General features: G+C 37.6%; 1 protein-coding gene across 1 annotated transcript in view; it reads left to right on the top strand.

The window, feature by feature from the left end:
• Positions 1-354: 354 nt before the first annotated feature.
• msi2b (musashi RNA-binding protein 2b) overlaps positions 355-20,662 on the top strand; it is a 306,172-nt gene continuing 285,864 nt past the window's right edge. Inside the window, 5 exon segments of the mRNA XM_048161917.1 lie at positions 355-612; positions 879-919; positions 1,144-1,225; positions 2,662-2,746; positions 8,842-8,883. Of these exon segments, the coding sequence (XP_048017874.1) occupies positions 551-612; positions 879-919; positions 1,144-1,225; positions 2,662-2,746; positions 8,842-8,883 (312 nt within the window). The 5' untranslated portion in view covers positions 355-550.

Raw genomic sequence — 20,662 nt, 5'->3', positions numbered from 1 at the left:
TTTCATCAAACAAGTATGTCTGGAAATTAATTTACGCCCTACTTGCTTTTTGGACATGTTCGAGCAACTCAAAACAAATTGAAGGTAAGTTATGAATTCTCTACGGGGGGAAAGTATTACAAATTAATCAGTGCTAAGGCTATCTGTGATGTAATGTTTCCTAGGGTTACCTAGGGTTTATTAAGTAGGCCTACTTCAAAAGTTCATGTTCAGATGTTTACATTCCTTCACGTTACATGCGTATAACGCGCGTTCGGTAGACTTCCAGCAGCCGCTCCGCTTGTGTGTAAACGGTGATGTGACAATAAAAGTGATGCGATTTGATCTGATCCTCACGCTCCGAGCCCCGGGTGGGCGGGGCCATGCTAATGACGTCAATGGAATGGGAGAGGTGACGAGCCCCTTCTGCGCTCCGCCCCGTGTGGGTGACGGGAGGGGGAGGGAGCCAGGCAGAGCTGATCCCACGTGTGACGCTCGCATTCCCGGCTCAGTAATATTCTCTTAGCTCTGACAGTGTGTGTGTTAGTTACTGGCCATAGTTGGGTTAGCCATGGAGGGAGACGGGAGCCAAGCCACATCTGGAAGCCCTAACGATTCGCAACACGACCCGGGGTAAGCCAGAACCAATGCTGACTGCACTTGACTTTTTTTCTTGTGTGTTTTTCTCCAGTGAGCATGTTTTAAAAAGGCTCTTCCGGGTGCACGCAACTACTACACCTTTGTTTGATGTATATTAGTGAGCACAGCCCGCCGGGGCTCAGTAAACACACACCGCTCTGCTTTGCCTTCGTATAGCTCTGCTTTTTTTGTCGCTAGCTACACGTCAAAATGGCCGATCTGACATCTGGACTCACTTCTGCTGTGTTTTCCCCTTACAGTAAAATGTTTATCGGTGGCCTCAGCTGGCAAACTTCACCAGGTAAGAGACCGATGGTTCGCTGTCATTTGCGCGCGTTTGTCGGGCTGTGTTGTGTTTCTTTCATTGTATCCAGCGTGGCGCGCTGTGCGGGATATGTGCCGTCATTTGAAGTCCTCTATTCGACCCCTGTTAGACATCCAGGGGGGCGTTTAATTTACAAACTGGTGTGTAACGCACGAATGCATTGCTTATGTGTGCTCTTTTCTTTCTGTTTTGTTCCACAGACAGCCTTAGAGACTATTTTAGTAAATTTGGAGAAATCAGAGAATGTATGGTGATGAGAGATCCCACGACAAAACGCTCCAGGTAAAAAAAAAAACAATGTTTTTTTCAAATTCCTGTCACTTTGAGGTTTTTATCCTAATACATTAAGGGTCGATGTTGCCCTTGTACTGTTATTCGGCTGCTACGCGCTTTTGAAGAGACTGTGTTTCTGCATAGGATACAGCTTGACATTGATTTGGGATTCTTCAACTGTCTTTTAGTAAACGAGCGTTTAATGCGGGTTGCATGTGTTTTGATTTGACATTGGCGCGTTAATGGGGTTTTCACGCTTGTCGTTCTTAACCCTGGGTTATTTTGTTCCGTGTTTCACACTGTTCGTACTTTACCCTGGGTTAGTAATTAATCCCGCGCTGTCAGATTGTGGGAGTTCGTACTGTACGTTAGCGTTACATTTGCATATTCATGAGGATAAAACGTTTATTAAACACGTTCAGCACGCGACCTGTTTTGATATCTGTGGAAATGTCGTCTCTTAAATACAATCTCTTCATCGTTACATTTTAAAAGCAGTTGTTTTGCTTAAATAGCAGTTTCTGCGTGTGAATATTCAATAATGTAAGCGCTTTATGATTGGTTGTCTCTTGCTAAACAACTCGGATATATGTAGCAGATTTTCAAAAGCGATGCTACTAACCACCTTTTAAATTACAAGTTTGAAACGATTTTTTGTAACCTCAGGTTAAAACCGCGGCCTTTACCCGGGGTTTAAAAGTGCGTTAACCCGTGAAAAGTCCTTATGTGTCCTTGACACATTTGTACATTTATTTGTATAGCGCTTTTCACGATACATATCCTTTTTAAAGCAGCTTTACAGAGAATGCATGTCAACATTACAATTTAAAGAATGCAGTTAGCTAATAATGTAATAATTTAGGCAATTAATTTACTGTTAGCAGTTTAACTGAAGGTAGAAGCAATGAGCTCCTGGAAAAATGAATTACAAGGTAACACGTTGTGGTAAATGTTTATTTGAAATGTTTCGTCAACCATGTTTTTGTTAAACAATATAATAGGATGAACATATTAAAGGGATATTTCATACAGTCATTGTTTGTTCTGTGAAACAAAGGAAATGTTAGGAACTGACAGTTTCAGTCACCATTCACTTTCATTTGCATCTTCCCCCCCCATACATGAAAATAAGTGAATGGTGATTGAAGCTGTCATTCTACACATTCTTTTGTGTTCCTCAGACGAATGAAAGTCATACGGGTTTGGAATGACATGAGGGTGCGCGAATGATGACAGAATTTTCATTTTTGTGTGCGCTGCTTAGTCTTGTCCTTGACGCACTATATTTCTAAGATAACCTTATTGTAAATGTTATATAGTATTTCTTGTAGCGTTCAATAATGGATCAGAATGGACGTGTTAACAAGCTTACCAGTCAAACACGTGTAACCCATCGCTGTCAGCTCCTAATGTATGTCTTTGTTTTTGTTTGTTTTGTTTTCCAGGGGATTTGGCTTCGTTACGTTTGTGGATGCGGCCAGTGTAGATAAGGTCCTAGCTCAACCTCACCACGAATTAGACTCAAAGACGGTAAGTTCTTTTCTATTTGCGTTCATGTTTTGTGAAGTGCTGCTTAAACGTGTTTGTATCTGTGACATTCAGCGGTGAAAAAAAAAAGACACGCAGTCTCCCTATCATATCTCTTCCCGGGTCGAGGTACTCCGCAGCATTTGTCATTGTACCACACACACAACAGCGGGGCACTTGACATAAACAAGTAGCCGGATAATTAGTTCTGTCTTCCTCGTGTGCCTCAATGGGATTTAACCCCTTGCTTGCCAGACTCGGACTGGGGAACAAGGGGTTAAATCCCATTAAGGTACGGGGGCAAGAAGGAACTGATTACCTGCTGTGTAGTTAGACTGTGACGCCAGCCGTGTTCTGTGTCTCTTGTGACGTAAGACTTGCAGTGACGTAGTGTTTTGCACTCTTCCTCATGACTGAATTTTCCAGACAGGGAAGTTGCTCAGGGCAAGGATGCATTTGATGCAAGGTTGTTGTTCATTCTAACCTTGTTGACTAGAAAAGTTTGTGTGCATGTGACATTATTTACATAGTATACTAATATCATTTATATATATATATATATATATATATATATATATATATATATATATATATATATATATATATATATATATATATATATATATATTTTATATATATTTTTTTTTTTTTTACTTTCAAAGTATTTCTAGAGTTATGTTGATATTTTGTCATTTGTGGTGCAGGTTAGTGTGTGCACTGCTGTACATTTTTCCATTATTATACATTCAACTTATTTCTTAATGTGTCATTAATTATTGATTTATTTTTTTTTCTTATTTATCTTTCAGTTGTTTTATTCATGCCCGGAGTTTGCTGTTGTTTCAACATTAAAAGGTGCTTGAAAACCTGAAATAAACAAAGTTTTAGGTTATGAAGTAATATTTTTTTTTTTTTTGTAAATTTTTAAATAAAGATTCTAATTTTAAAAATATTTTGAAGTGTGTTTTTACCTGTAGCGGTTAGGGAGATATATATATATATATATATATATATATATATATATATATATATATATATATATATATATATATATATAAAACATTTCTATTTAGGAGCACAAGTAATATCTGGAAAATATTGTATATTCATATTATATTATTTACATTGCTAATGTAAACTGAGTCATGTGTATATTTTTGTCAGCAAGAAGTAGGTTTGCCTTATTCAGCCTTACCTGTTTGATCCAGACACGGAAATGCATTTAGATTTCAGTATGACACTGCACCCCAGGATAAGCAGAAACTGTATCAGTACAGTTAATGTGGATTCTATGTATTTTTTTTTTTCTCTAATACAGTCACCATCTTTCCTGTTTGTAGATGCAGCTGCTAGTTACCTGTAGGAGTCCAGTGTGAAAGAGCCTTTTATTTGGGTTAGCTAGGGTGTGGACAAATACTGCCTTCACTGGCTTATTTTAATGGATGCCATGTTGCTGCAAGTTCATATCAAGAGACGGACTGTATTTAAAGGCGTTCAGAGGCTCATAACTTTCCTCAGGAATTTTGTGGCTAATACATTTCTCCCAGAACACTACATATTGACATTCCCAGTGCCTTCCATTTCAAAAAAATGTGTAATTCTGTGATTAAGATGGGTATTCAAATTATTTTTCTGTTCCTAGTTGAGTAGGCACTTTGCTAGGAACTCTTTGTTGTATGTTTTGTTAAACCTATCGTTTGAAATTAAGATAACAAATAAATAAAAATGATCTGTTTTTAATTTAACATTTGAAAACGTGTTTTATTATCATTCGTTTAAGGATAATGTGTATGCATAAAGATGTAAAAGCCAAACTACGGTTATGAGTTTCAAGTTGTGCTGATTAGATTAGATCAGGTGGCTAATTTGGTCAACAGCAGATTAACCTGTTAAACAGTTTATTACCCACCCAAAGCTGCAGATAGATTACTGTTGATTGTTTACTTAAATCCAGCAATTGGGCAAATGTTAATTTTCAATCATAATTTAGCACAGCAGGTGAATATTCACCACCTCTCTTGGTTCCGTGGTGTGTTAGAAATACAGGTGTGCTATTTATTATCTCACTCTCTGCTAGTTTGGCCTTGACTGATGTAAGCTGGAATGCCTTTAGGAGGCAGAACATTTCTATCTGATTAATAAAATAATATTATTTTGTATGTGTTAGTGTTGCACTAGTCAAAAAACGTGTAATTCGAACATCAAAAGTGGGCCGTTTAGATTACATAATCGCATGTGTAACTCTAGTATTCTTTGTAAAAAGTGGGTCAAGGTTTGACGTTTCAAATGCTCTTGAATGGCTGAGGGGAAAAAAAGAAAGCTAGCGTTAGCAGCGATTGAGATCATGTGGACAGTAGCGGCTGGTGCTAAAGCAGGGATTACTGAGCTGTGGGTAGTGATGTCATTGTCAGGGTTGGGGCGGCCGTGTCATGACTCTGGGGCTTCGGCTCCAAATGGAGACCAGGAGCTGTGAGGAAGTTGCACTGGTGGAGGTTTAAGAACAAATTCAAATTGCTCTTGCTTTTGATAGCTAAAATAGAAGAAATATTACTATTTTTAAATGTTACTGCTTTAAAAAAAAGATCGAGGCATGATCAGGTTTCCTCAGCCTTGTTTTCTAAGCTTATCCATTGAATATTTTTGCATGTTTTTTTTGCAATTTGTATTTGCATATGTGTTTAATACATGAAAAAAGCCAATATGATATATAAATACTGCTAATAAATAAAAGCTTTAAGCTTTTATACATTTGCATATAAATGTTATTTTTTTTAAAATTAATTAGCTAATTTAAAATAATTTTTAAAACCACACACACACACACACACACACACACACACACACACACACACACACACACACACACACACACAATGTTTAAGCTGTATATATACATGCATACACACATTAAAGGGTTAGTTCACCCAAAAATGAAAATTATGTCATTAATGACTCACCCTCATGTCGTTCCAAACCCGTAAGACCTCCGTTCATCTTCTAAACACAGTTTAAGATATTTTAGATTTAGTCGAGAGCTTTCTGTCCCTCCATTGAAAATGTATGTACGGTAGACTGTCCATGTCCAGAAAGGTAATAAAAACATCATCAAAGTAGTCCATGTGACATCAGTGGGTTAGTTAGAAGTTTTTGAAGCATCGAAAATACATTTTGGTCCAAAAATAAGAAAAACTACGACTTTATTCAGCATTGTATTTTCTTCCGGGTCTGTTGTCAATCCGCGTTCACGACTCCGCAGTGACGCTGCTGACGTGTTATCTGGTGCGCCCGAGCATCGTTTACAGTCTGAGGGAGAGACACGCTGTAAACAAAACAACCTTCGCAAACATGTCTAAGGATTTTGACGCAGAGGAAGCCATATCAGCCATATTTATTTGAACCCGAATACACGGACGAAGAAAACTAAGAGCGATGGAAGAAGCTCCTACACAGCAGCAACCGCTGTCACTAGCAGTCGTGAACGCGGATTGACAACAGACCCAGAAGAGAAGACAATGCTGAATAAAGTCATAGTTTTTGTTATTTTTGGACCAAAATGTATTTTCAATGCTTCAACAAATTCTAACTAACTCAATGATGTCACATGGACTATTTTGATGATGTTTTTATTACCTTTCTGGACATGGACAGTATACCGTACATACACTTTCAATGGAGGGACAGCAAGCTCTCGGACTAAATCTAAAATATCTTAAACTGTGTTCTGAAGATGAACGGAGGTCTTACGGGTTTGGAACGACATGAGGGTGAGTCATTAATGACATAATTTTCATTTTTGGGTGAACTAACCCTTTAAGTACTCAGAAATGGTCAATCTGTAATAAAACACCCATATGAAATGCAAATGTATAAAAGCTTAAAGCTTATATTAGCAGTATTTATATACCATATTGGCTTTTTTTATGTATTTCTTTTTTAGAAAGTAACTGTAGTGTCCTCTTTCAGTCCAGACACCTACATTTTTATTGCATTGCCTATTTTCTACTTTTTGCAGTTGCCTATTCAATCTTTTCGTCACTTTTCAAGAGTGCAAATGGACCAAAGAAAACACGAACAGTGATATTCTTGACACACTTATTTCACATTTGATTAAAAGCTGTGTAATCTGCAGATCTGAAAGCCTGGGGTGAGAATTGCATTGTGTATTGACAACTGAAAGACTGCTGCCGGTTTCTCTAAAAGCAATCTGTTTTAGATTAAACACTTTTCTGGATGAATTAAAGTGTAACACAACAGCATCATTTCCCACCAGAAAGGTTTTTTTTAATTTTTAAATTTATTTTTTTGCAGTACATATTGCAGTTCTGTTCAGGTCAAATTAATTTACCAGGAGACCCACTCCTTCGTATTCCACCAAAACATGTTTATTACATTTTCTTTTTCTTCTTCTGCATGCTAGCACATCTCACAATTCTGCTTTTCTTTTTCATACCATTTATAAGAAGTGACAAAGCAGTCAGACACGCAGTATATTCAAGAGCAATATAGCACTAATGGATCTTTCTCCCTTGAGTTATTTTTCCATTTAATGAGAGTGCAGAAGCAAGTCTTTGAACTGTTTTTGTTCTCACATACATGATTATCTACCGTCCTATCCTTCTAGTGCTCTGGCTGCACAAGCTTCTGGCCTATATGCTAAAAAGAGGGACTGTTGTTGTAGTCTATGAATGTTTAAATGACCAAAGCAAACATCTTGCTCAACAGTAGGTCAGCCAGGAACTCACTTAATTTGCCATGTAAAAAAAAAAAAAAAAAAAAAAAAAAATATATATATATATATATATATATATATATATATATATATAGTCCCACTATATATTAGATGGCCTTAACTACTACATTTAAATTAATAATTTGCTACAATGCACTTTATTGTTTACATGTAATTACATCTATAATTAATTTCTGTAAGTACATTTATAATTATTACTGTTGACCCTTCCCTTACACTTTAACCCACCCATACCACCAAACCTGTCCCCAACCCTACCCATATCTCACCTCAAAAGCAAAAGTGTTTTGCAATAAAATATGTACTCAATAAGTACATTGTACTTATTTTTGGATGTAAGTATGTAGTAGTTAAGGCCCACTAATACAATTCAATATTCTGTATTTATTTAGAATGTGAATAAGTGGTGTTTGCTAATATGAAAATGAAGTCTAACAAGTCAGCTAGTGGAAATCAATAATACCTGTTTATCACAATCTCTTAAAATGCCCCCCTTTAGCATGAAAATCATCCTTATTTTGCAGTATGGAAAATATGTAATGATTCAAAGATCAATAAGAGAGAAAATGTCTTGATTGCAATTGACGTATTTATATTGTTAATTTATCCTCCGGGGGAATTTGTTATTATTAATATCCAGGATGATCGTTACGCTGGTTCAGAACCCCCAGAGGTTTATGTAAATTACAAATGCTCTTGATCATGATGTGTGCTAGACTACATTTCGTTTGTAATGTAATAAAATCAAATAACATAGCTTATCTAACCAATAAACCTAATGATGTCCTATCGCATGGCAAAACGCGTTCTAGGCAGAGCTGTAACCCCCTCATTCGGTGCGGTACGGCAGAGGAGAGAGTCACCCATAATAATGATAATCCCTCAGGGGGGAAGGAGGTTGTGGACGTATTGATCTAATGCCCTGTCTTGATTCTCCGCAAATCTACAGCGCTCGCCGCTCGCTAAAACAGCTCCCGTCATGTCGACCTGACCTCCCCCGAGGCCGCGCGCACTTCTTCAGCGAGTCTTTGAATTATCTCCGGTGTGTTATATAATGCCACCTGTTTATTTATGTTGTAATCGAGTAATTACGCTCTAACCTGTGTAAGGTTTTATTCGATTTTGTCATACACAGGCCTCATGCAACCAGCATGCAATAACTAGGCGAGATTACACATGAGACACGGAGCATTGCATCATGATTAATGCTATAATTTCCATGAAGGTTATCGAGTAGTCGCAGCACATTGCTGGCTTTTTCTAATATTTTCTAATTTTCCTCTTCACGTAGCAGTATCATGAGCTGAGTTTTCTCATATTTCTTTCTCTCCTTTCTTGTCTCATTTAGATTGATCCTAAAGTTGCCTTTCCAAGACGCGCTCAACCCAAGGTAAGAGCTGTTTGCTTTTGCTCTCTCATGCCGAGCCACTTTACATTTGCAAGTCTGCTGTGTATTTGTTAATAGTGTGAGAGGGCGAATGTTTTCACTGAATTTGGCCTTTGATAGAGCAAAGCTGAGTTAGAGTTGTAGCTGCGATGTTGCGTTATGGTCCGTTGCAGTCTGGCTGGTGTTATTTTCCAGGCTAACTATGACTTCTCTGTGTCATGGTACAAGGAGAGACTGTTTAATTGTTGTTTCAAATGTGAGGAATTCAGATTTTTTTTTTAATTAGCGTGGCTGGGTATGAACCCGTAGAACTATCACGGAGAAAATATTGAATTATCGCTGCCTTGTTGAGCGTGAAGGTTGAGTATTTTTTCATTTTGGGGGGCTTGAGGTGGGCTGGTGATTAACTTGCCTTTTTTAGCATCGCTGCTTGCATGTAAGATCATTAGAGAGGAATTTTTTTATAAAAAAGAGGAGAATTTTGCCCTCAGCTGTGGAATTCAGAGCATCAAATCCCTCGTTTGAATCTTGTCTCAACAAGAAATTTTTCTTTGTACGGCCGAATGTGTGTGTGTGTGTGTGTGTGTGTTTTTATGGTATCTAATGTCCTGCTTCTGCAAGCCATGTTGGCAACGAACTTCCGACAGCCTCTTCGCTTCAGACTGCACTGTCAGCCAGATGGTCTGTGCCCCAGATTTTGTGTCTGCCGTGCAGCCGTTGCTTGGCCTCTCAGGCAGAGCTGGGACGGCCCCCCTGGCTCAGCTACGGGCCACCAGCATTTTTACACGAGAGGAAAGGTGCACCGATCTGAGATCAGCTTAGGTGTTTGCTTTTAGAACGAATGCAGAACAGGATGGCAGACGGTCCTTGATCCGAGCAGGCCGGGGAGGAGGGCTCGTGGGGTGGCAGGTGTCCATTGCACACTTGTCTGGCTAATTGATATAAAGAACTTTTTCGCTTCATCCAGAGCTCATTGGAGGAGAAAAGATGCACTCTTTTTCTCGCTCTTGCGCGCATACACATGCCAGCGAGGCCGGTCCAAATGCAGGCCGCAGGGCCCCGGGCCTAATGCTGTTTCTTGGCTCTGGTTGGACACGGGATGAATAGGAGTATTAATACGGCTAGGCTCCAGTAGCAGTTAGACTGCAGCCCTGTGGATGATTGCTCAGAGCCAGGCACATTGGCAAATAATACCTTTAATGCAAATACATTATTATTCCCACCATGTCCTGTCAATGGGCTAGGCATTATTGCGCCATCGGAAGTTGCCAGTAGTTAGTGAAATTCAGATTCATCCGACTCTACGCTTAGATTTTAGAGCAACCGAGCAGTAGATTATGGAAGCTTGTTTCCGACAATGAATAAAAAACAAAAAAGGTATAATATAAACTCACAATTGCGTGTTATAAAGTCAGAATTGAAAAGTCTGGAATTGGACTTTATTACTCGCAATTGCGAGAAGTCAGAATTGCGGGTTTATATCACAATTCTGAGAAAAGAAGTCAGAATTGCGTTTATATCTCGCAATTGTGAGTTTATAACTCACATTTCTGACTTTATTTCTTGCAATTCTGACTTTTTTTCTCACAATTGCAAGATATAAACTTCATAACTCGTCATTGCGAGTTTATATCTCACAATTCTAAGAAAAGTCAGAATTGCGAGTTTATATCTTGCAAATGCGAGAAAGTCACAATTGCGAGGAAAAAGACAATTCCGTGTTTCTCACAATTGCGAGTTTATAACACATTTCTGACTTTATTTCTTGCAATTCTGACTTTTTTCCTCACAATTGCAAGATATAAACTTCATAACTCGTCATTGCAAGTTTATATCCCACAATTCTGAGAAAAGTCAGAATTACGAGTTTATATCTTGCAATTGCGAGGAAAAAGTCACAATTGCTTTTTTTCTCACAATTGTGAGTTTATAATGCACAATTATGAGTTTATAACACATTTCTGACTATTTCTTGCAATTAGCCTTTCGCCGAGCCCCGCCCCCCTTAGTTACTGTTGCTTTGTCCGACAAGCCGTGGCGCTGTCACTCCACACGCAGTGAAAAATACATCGCGGAACAAAGAGGATACTGACCACACATCGACAGACGAGACAGAGCAGGTTACTTATGATATTAAACAAAGTCCCAGCTTTCAAACCGTGTAGTTATTAAAGAAATTCAAACAATAAAAACCGTTTTGTTGCTCTTTAATTTGTCGTGACCATGATCGTGACAGATTGCTGTAGATCCTCATCTCAACCGCTCGTAAAAACCGATCATCTCTTCCTATTAGTCCATGAACATGAGAATGAATGTTGTTTCAAACGCGGAAAGACGTCAATACACACCATTTTTCAAGTTTAACTCCACCGAGGTTAATCTTTTAACTACTGGCTGCTTTGTCGGACAAAATGGCGGATGCGGCATTCTGATTGGTTAGATCGCTTGTCAATCAAACTCCCGGCGAAAGGTCAATTGCGAGTTTATATCTCGCAATTCTTCTGACCTTATAACTCACAATTGTGAGGGGAAAAAGTCAGAATTGTGAGAAGTTGCAGTTACCTTTTTTATATTTTTTATTTAATTCTGACTTTTTTCCCCTCACAATTGCAAGATATAAACTCTAAATTGCGGGTTATGTAGGTAGTCAGAATTGTGAGTTATAAAGTCAGAGTTGCGTGATATAAAGTCACAATTGCGTGTTTATAAAGTCAGAGTTGCGAGAAATAAACTCGTAATTGTCAGATAAAAGGTCAGTTAGCTTTTTTATTTTTTATTTAGTGACAGAAAAAAGCTTCGATAGTAGATAAACATGATATCAAATAGAAAAGTAAGGAAACAAAAGCTCAGACCTCCTTTTTTTTATCTCCCAACAAAAGCACTAAAAGGAAGCGGGGATTTGTTTTTGCACTGATTGTGTTAAACAGCGCAGAAGTTTACCACAGGCGGAGGGCGAGATTGCTTTTTCGCCGTATTTGTGATTGGGCTTGTTGTTTCACACTACTTTTCCCCAACATGGCTCTGCATGTCCTGACAAGATTTTAATTGATATTGGGATTGAGGCCACTTTTGGAAGCGAATGGATTTTCGCAGGTCTGATATCGCCCTCTGAGAAAACTGTTATTTTCATCAACCCTAAGTCTGCATAAACCTTCCAATCAAGTTACTGATGCTTCACCAGCTGCTGTAGTGTGGTTTTAACAAGCCTCTGGGTGCAGTAAGGCGATGGACGATCATCTGTACGTGATGGGCCATTTGTTTGCTGCTGATTCTTGTCCTTTCTCATTGATCATGTTTGGAGGCCACTCCATCTCCAGTTGCTAATCTAGTGGACTCATATTTATCTTCGAGACATTTGTCTATGAAGAATTACCTTCCCGAATAATTGATTTCAAAGCTGTTTATGTCCTTCAATAGGTTAACAGATTACAGGAAAAATTCAGTATCACATTGTTGAATATAACTAGATGACAGTGTTGAGGAAACTGTAGCTTGCCAAATTATTTCACATTTAAAGTACTTGAATTACAGTCAAGTTACTATTTTGAAAAAAGTATTTACAACAGCACGAAAATGTTATTTTTGTAAAATTATTGAATTATATAGAGGTCCATGCTGGCCGATAACCAATTAATCAACCGATAGTTTTTATAATGGATACTGAATGAAAACAAACATATAACACATAAAATAGTGCTGAACTTTAATACAAAAATGAACCATGAAAATGTTGAATATTAATGTATTAATTATACCTTGATCATTCATGTTGGCTCATAGTGCAGAGATACAACTTTAAAATGTAAAAATGTATTAGTAAATGTTGAAATTAACAATGAACAATACTTTTTTTAACCCAAGTTAGCTACAAATGGACTCTTATTGTTATCATTTCATATAAATCCAAACAGTCATGCTTAAAGATAGCCATCTTTAAATATCTACACAAAGGCCATAGCATTAAAATTAGACGCTCAATGTATATTGTATACTGTCCTACTTTATTTCATTATCTAATCAAAATAACAGAATATGTATTAGTGACAATAAAACAACATTTTTAAAAAATGAAATCGGATGTGTTTCTGATTTGTTACTGTTTCTCTCGGCTGCAGAAACATATCAGTTTGCTTTCTCATGTCACTAGCTTAAAATATGCAACTTCGCTGGATAACAAATGAATAAAAGCGCCGGGTATAATAGATGGTAAAAATCTTGAGTCGGACTTGCGTGTGTTTTTGTCACAGTGTTTTAACCACTTGAGGTTGTGGTACTACTAATATTAGCGTCCTCTTAGTCTTAATGGCTGTTCTTTCTCATCTAATGCAACATCTAGTCAACAAATTTATAATGATATGAAAACATGTACTGTAGTGTGTAATAGGGCTGGGTAAAAAATATCTATTTCTCGAATTTAATCGATTCTCATTTTGAAGAACCGGTATCGATTCTTAAAGAATATATCTTAAGAATCGATCTTTCAGTCTATGCTGTTTTCAGTTGATGAATGAACAAAGCTTTCTAGCGCCTCCCATCCAATAAATTGCAGTAAGCTTTGTGCCTTGTTACTTCTGGTGTGAAACAAAGTCTCAGCTTTCAAATTCTGTCAATTTTATTATGAAATTCAAACAATAAATACTGTTTTGGAGCTCTTTAATGTGGCGTGACGGGTCATAGCTGGCCAATTCAGCAATTGCCAAAACCAATCAATCGGTTGATCTCACGTAATATATATTATAATGTTATTTTGTATATCGCTAGAAAATAAGATGTAAAATTTCTTCTCATATAAACAGGTGCTTCATATAAGAGATAAAGCAAGTGTGTTTGCATATTGCCTTAGTTTGCTCAGCTGTAACAGTGATGCTAATAAAAATTTGATTTGTGAAATGTGATTTTAGTTACTGTTAAGTTCCCTAAAACTGGTAAGACTTCTTTATATCATTAATATCAACAACAAACATTAATGCCTAAAACTTTATTTAATAGTGTCTGTGTTACGTGTATTAAATGCTACTATAATGACTACTGTAAAGTCTTTTGGGACACCTAGGAGGTTAGGAGAACTAGTCTGCAGGTCCAAATCTTGAGCGTGGACGTTACCACCCATTTCTGCCCCCTGGGCATTCGTTCCCTGCCTCTGGCTGCCAGCCTCTGCTTTTTCTGCCATTAAAAAAAGATTGTGCCATTTTTTTTGCTGACACTAGTTCAAAACACTGTTAGGCACTGCTAAATGAGTTTACATTCAAAGCTCAGAGTAGCCACCTTTGGGTCCTTAAAGTTGATTTCACAGGAGTCTCTCCAATCTTTGCCAAGCCAGTGGCTATAATCAGTTTAATGAGTCACATTATCTACAAAAATGGGAGCTATGCTTGAAGTACAGCCATGTTAAAAGGCCCAACACACAACATAATGCCATCCTTCAGCTCCAGCAACACAACTCTCAACCAGTCTGAGTGGAAATGTCCTGGCATTTACCGCCCATAAGTGCTGTCAAAACAATGGCTGAGCAAAAGCTACATCCCCAGTTCTCTCGTTTCTCGCAAACTGCCTAGCACGGGACTGACAGAAGAGCGAGAGAGTGTGTGTTGGAGCTGAAATTGAGTTTACCCTTGTATTTTAAAAAAAAAAATTCCTTTCCGTCCTACACATTGCATGGTGCTGTTTTTCCTCTCACTCTCCTTCGCTCTCTCTCGCACTCTTTGTCGGTTTTTTGAGTGTGTAAAAATATTTGCACCTAGTGTACTGCGAAACAGCAAAGCTGTCGGGTCCTGTGGTGTGGGCTCTCGGGGAGAGGCACACGACTAAGTGTGAAAACTCCAGGCCAAGTTTTTAATGAAGTCCAAAAGGTGGTGCCATGTGAAGTGCCGAAACCACATCCCTGCGAATGTTTTCTCGCTCTCGGGGAGAGAAGAGTGCCACCGAAAGCCCACTGACTCCAAACAACCCCAGCGGCAATTAAAAACCCCGGCTAACTCACGGCTCAATCCGGCTTCGCGGGCTCCGTTGATCGCCTCTTTCATTTCCGCCGCCATAGTTCTTTGCTGACAGCTTGGCAAAGCAGCCCTTTTGATTTTTCTGCAGGTGCGTTTTTTCCTCGTGGGCTGAGAAAACAGATTTGATAAAAGGGCTTTGGTTAAATCTGTTGTAGGTATATTTCAGTGTAGCTTGATGTAAACATTGCATAGAAGTTCCATGATGAAATGTATCCACCTTATTGTTCACAGTGCACTAGGGGTGAACAAGATTTTGTCATTAATTTCTTTAAATTTTAAATGCAGTTATTATTTGTATTGCATAGTTTCTGTTATGAACACTCCATTATAATAAACAGCTTTTTATGCTGCAGAATAATTATTTTTGTACATAGTGTCTACATTATGTTAATTTGCACTGAGAGCATTTTACTGTTGTTGCACCGTTGGTTGGTGGTACACCGTCTACATTGAAAGTGAGTGACTTCGTTATAACAAGTTTATAATTTGCATTTTAAAGCCTTGCCAGTTTAACTTTTTTTTTTTTTTTTTTTTTTTTTTTTTGAACAAAATATTTATTTTCACACTGTTCTGACATAAGCTTTTCTGAACACATGGGTGATTCTATAATTGCAGGTCCATTTGGTAATTTTTTTCTGTTTTCTTCAGATGTTTATATTTTTAATTATTTTAATAATTTGTTACTCATTGTCATGGAAATTGTTACAGTCCATAACAATTAGAGATGCACCGATGTATCAGCCAACAATCGGTATCGGCTGATAAAAGCTGTTATCACTATCGGCCATTGGCCGATTGTTTAAAAACTGCTGATGATCAGGGCTAATTATATACCATCAATCAAAAGTGTGCAGAAAAACGTGTTCAGGCTGCAACTCATACATACTGTGTGTGTGAAGAAAATCACTCTTGTTGAATTTTAACGCTTTAACAGTTTAAAAATAGTGATGTTAAAGCAGGCTCTTTTTGACTTTATGAATTACCCGTAGTTCAAGCCAGGGTTGCCAGGTCTGCGTTTTGTTTTCATACAACAAATATTATTTGTAGTGCCTCCCATCCAATAATCGCAAAAAGATTTGTGCTTTGTTACTTCTTCTGATAAGAATCAAAGTTTCAGTTGTCAAATTTTGTCAATTTTATCATGAAATTCAAACAATAAATGGCGTTTTGATGCTCTTAAATGTGATACGTCAAATTTCTGTAATGCCTCAGTTCAGGTGGCAGCGCGGAGCGCGAGTCTATTCTTCCTCTTCAATACAAGTTATATCTCCAAAAACAAGCATGAACATCAAAGGTACGTTGAAAGATATAGTACAACTTACCGGAATGTATCATGTCTCATGTAATCACTTTATTTGTGTTTCAACCGCGGAAAGAAATGTTTTCCAATGTTCACAGTTCCTTATATATATATAATATAATATAATATAATATAATATAATATATAGAGAGGAACTTATTTACTGTTAATTATATGTTTGTGTAAATTTTCCATGAAGACAACAAATTTATGTGATACTAAGTTTTTATTTTTATATCTGAAAATAAACAGCAGCTGAATATAATATCTCTGTTGTTAATTGTAACCTCTAATATTGTAGTGTACCAAATGAGAGGGTTCTCTGTATAGTTTGCAACATTATTTGGGAGAGATTTTCTTTTTTTCCTGAAGAAAAACCAAACTATCGGTATCAGTATCGGCATTGGCCGATATCATTCTGAATAATCGGCTATCGGTATCGGCAGAGAAATTTAGTATTGGTACATCTCTAATAACAATATAATTGTAAATCATAAATAGCTGAAAATATCTTGAATATCTTGTCCGAATTATTCAGTGTCAGTTCTGTTACCATCAAACTCTGTTACCAAGGTAGAGCAACAGTGTTGACAGTATGTAACAGAATTGACAGTCCTATACAAACACACACTCACTCTCCCTATCTCTCACACACACATACATTGCTGTTAATTCTGTTTCATCACATTTGATGGTAACAGAATTGACAGAGTATTTCTGAGAACAAGAAATTATGATTTTCAGATATATAAGAAATATTATAAAATATTATATTGTTATGGCCTGTAACATCTTGCGATCTTTGACAAGTGAGTAACAAATTATTAAAATAATTAAAAATGTAACCATTTTGACAACAAATGTACCTGCAATTAGAGAATCGCCCACATATAGCCGAAGCACGTGCACACTAAAAGCCTGTCACAGCGCCTGAGTACTAAACTAAGTTCTCTTTCACATCTTATTGTGCTTAAACTGTCAAATACACACAAGGTTTATGTAAACACAGTCGTTTATACCTCAAGTGAATGTAAGCAGCTCGGACGCGTGTCAGTATATTATGATACACGTGTGTGTGTCAGTATATTGGGTCCATGCATAGGTCTTAAAGTGACAGCAGCCTAATAATGCAGTCTATGTCATTAATGTTAATCAAACAAGAAAATACAAAGAGAAAATCACTCACTTCTCTTGACTGAACAACTCAGTAGCTTTAAGAATCAGTGTATATAAATTAATAAAATTGTGATTATGATGTTTTTGTCATATCGCCCATCCCTAACTGCTTTATATTTTAATATAATTAGTAATTTATGATAGCAAAGCTGATTTTTCAGCAGTCATTACTCCAGTCTTTAGTGTCACATGATCCTTTATTTAGAAAAAAAAAAAATCGAAATAAATATGTGTGGATATGGGGAGGAGGAACTTGACTCTACACCAGCCTTACATACACTCTGCCTTGGTCACATGATAATGTCGAATATGCCAGATTGGCCTGTTCTTTTTTTTTTTCTGTTTTTTTCTCTGAGGAATCTTTGAGGCCCCCATCTTCTCCCCTTCTAGCCTGGTGACTGAGAGCAAGGCTGGTGCATTCACTTGTTTGAAAACTATAGAGGCGAGCTCAGCACCACTGTGGCCGGCCCAGCACTAACTGCTGTTGAGTGACACTAATGAGGAGAACAGGCATGCAGGAAAGGGAAGGAAACAAGCTCTTCTGGACATGGCCATTGACAAAACCCCTTTAAGATCTCACCACTCACTGCAATCTTTCCCAAGACCCCCCCACCCCCCTAGACTTCCCTTCTCAAAAAGACACATCTCTCAATTAGCATGGCTCGGAGAACATGGCGCTTTGGTGCTTTTCCTTTGATTTGTTTTGATTAGCAGGATGTGAGGGATCTAATTGAATCCTGTTCTAGACGGTATGGCAACAAGCCTCTTGTCGAGCCAAAACAACAGAGAATAGACCGAGACAGGGTCAAGATGCATTCTGCACTTGCAAATTTGAATCGAAAGGTGTCTGTGTTTGAACTTTTTACGTCAGACAGGCAGACATGATGAGGATGAAATTCCTTGCCAACTTCCACAGCACCATTCCATGAATAGGGTACACTTGTTTGTTTTTATTATTATTTTTAACAGGCATAAATAACATGTTTTTATTTGACATGTTGGATAAATTCTATTTTAAATACTAAAATGTTAATAATATTTGTATGATTCACATTGTGAAGTGCAAGGACCTATTACTGGCTATTTGTTGAAAAAACAACAAAAAAACATTCATTTCATACTTCAGTTCACATTCATCAGTCATACTTTAATTTGAAGAGTTTCAGCCCCTATTTTGTACCTTATTCATGGAAAATAGCTGCAAATATTTGTGTTGGCTGTTGTGTTGATCTTCCTTCCTCATTTGTTCAGGCTCACTGGCTATTCAGAAGTAAACTGATACACACAGGCTTTCACAAATGGCCCTAATCAATAGCAAATCGCTTTGTCTTTCTTTTGTAACTGTATGAAAGTTAACTAAAAAGTTCATTTTCTGTGTAGCTGCTGTTGTAGACTGTGGCTTAATGCCAGTTCTGAAAACACAAGATTTTTCTTAGGTGATATTTCTCTCCCAGTTGCAATGTGACATTAACTGAGTAGAAAGAGTAGCAATAACACAAAGGGTGTTGTGTTCTGCCTCCCAGCTAAAGACACCATGTGAGCTGAACCAAATGTATTTTTTGACCCCTTTTTTTAACACCGGTGCTAAACTTGGTCTTGCAGATATTTTAAACGTTTTACAGTATTTCTTATTGGTTGGTCGTGTCTCAAGCCCTTTTTTGTACCTGGTATTAACAAGAGTCTTCAGTGACCACTTGTGTTTAGATTTTGTGTGTCAGTGTGTGTCAAAAATACACATTGAATGAATGAGGCATTTATATAGCGCTTTACAGTCATATCAAGAGGTCTCTCCTCAACCACCACCAGTGTGCAGCATCCACTTGGATGATACAGTGGCAGCCACAGAACAATGGCGCCAGTGCGCTCAATACCTATAAGTATAGGTAGAGAGGAGAGATGGAGCCAATTCAAAGGATGAAATCAACCCTCTGTTACGGCATTGCCATAATGTCAACATTTAATTTCTTCTCATTTCCTTGTTATTCAGAAAAAATATAATATATTGCACTATGGGAATCAAAAGGGCACTGTGCCCGGTTGCATAAAGCACCTTAAGTTTCTCCCTTAAGTATGACACTTAAGGCGTGATTTCCCCTTAACTAAGGGAATGACTTAAGGGTGTTGCATATAATCTCTTAAACTGTTGTCTTAGGTAAGGGAAACCGTTAAGTGTTTCACGACAGCATCCCAGGTTTTGCTGTTATAAAATTCTTGTGTTGCCATGGACACGTTATTTGTTAATACATATCGTGGTAAGTTTTCACAGAAAACAACATAAGATGGATAAGGAAAACCAAATATGAAAGAGAATGACCAGACGAGAAACTCAAATTGATAGTTTACTCAAAATTGAGATTTCTGCCGTCATTCACTCACCCTCATGTCCTTCCAAACCCATAAGACTTTCGTTCATCTTTGGATAACAAATACAATTATTTTTAATATTCTCTCATCATTTATGTCCATTTATTGAAAGACATCCTTATGATTACGGCCGTGTCGGAAGCTCAAACGTGCACGCAAGAACCAATGAGGTTTGTTTTTGCGTGTGATGCGCGCACGTTTGCGCTTCCGTTGACCATATAAGATATGTGCTACATATGTGATTTCATCAGTGTTTAAGTGAATAAACCGCTAAAGTACAATTTGTTTATCATATAAAGCAGCCGATCGTGTCTCGTTAGAAGACTTTGATTGAACCTGCTCACTCCGTTTTCCTAACCTTATGTTATACTTAGGGAAATGACGGTTAAGGGGCTTTATGCAACACTTACGGTTTTTTAAGGGATTACTTAAGTGAAAAATACATACTTAAGGGAAATTCTTAGGGTTTATGACGTTTCACCTAAAGAAACCCTTAAGTAATACTTAATGGTTATTTTCTGCAACACCCTTAAGTTTAAGGGAAACATAAGGGCGATCTTAAGGGAAAATTACACTTAAGGTGCTTTATGCAACCAGGCACAGGCCTTAAGGTAGCCAATGATGTGCTGTTTTTAAGTAAAATGTAATTTGAATGTCCTTCCAAAGCTCTCTTTCCCACGATCACCCTCACATGGAAGACACCTGTTGAAGTGCTCCAGAAATTGCTCTATTAACTTTATTTCTAAACATCTCTACTCAAGGGGGATTTTGTTGCAGCATCTTTGATAAGTAAATTAGATATATTTATTCACAAATCAACTTTGTCTAACATAGTTTAACTGTAAATTGAGAAAATACCAATGTTTCCATACGGCAATGCTGTACCACTATGAAAAAATAGTTATGTTGCCATATGGCAACACTGTACCACAGTGGAATTGCAGTA

This window comes from Megalobrama amblycephala, linkage group LG16, assembly GCF_018812025.1.
Source record: "Megalobrama amblycephala isolate DHTTF-2021 linkage group LG16, ASM1881202v1, whole genome shotgun sequence".
Lineage (NCBI taxonomy): Eukaryota > Metazoa > Chordata > Actinopteri > Cypriniformes > Xenocyprididae > Megalobrama > Megalobrama amblycephala.
This window is presented reverse-complemented; position numbering and strand designations above follow the sequence as displayed.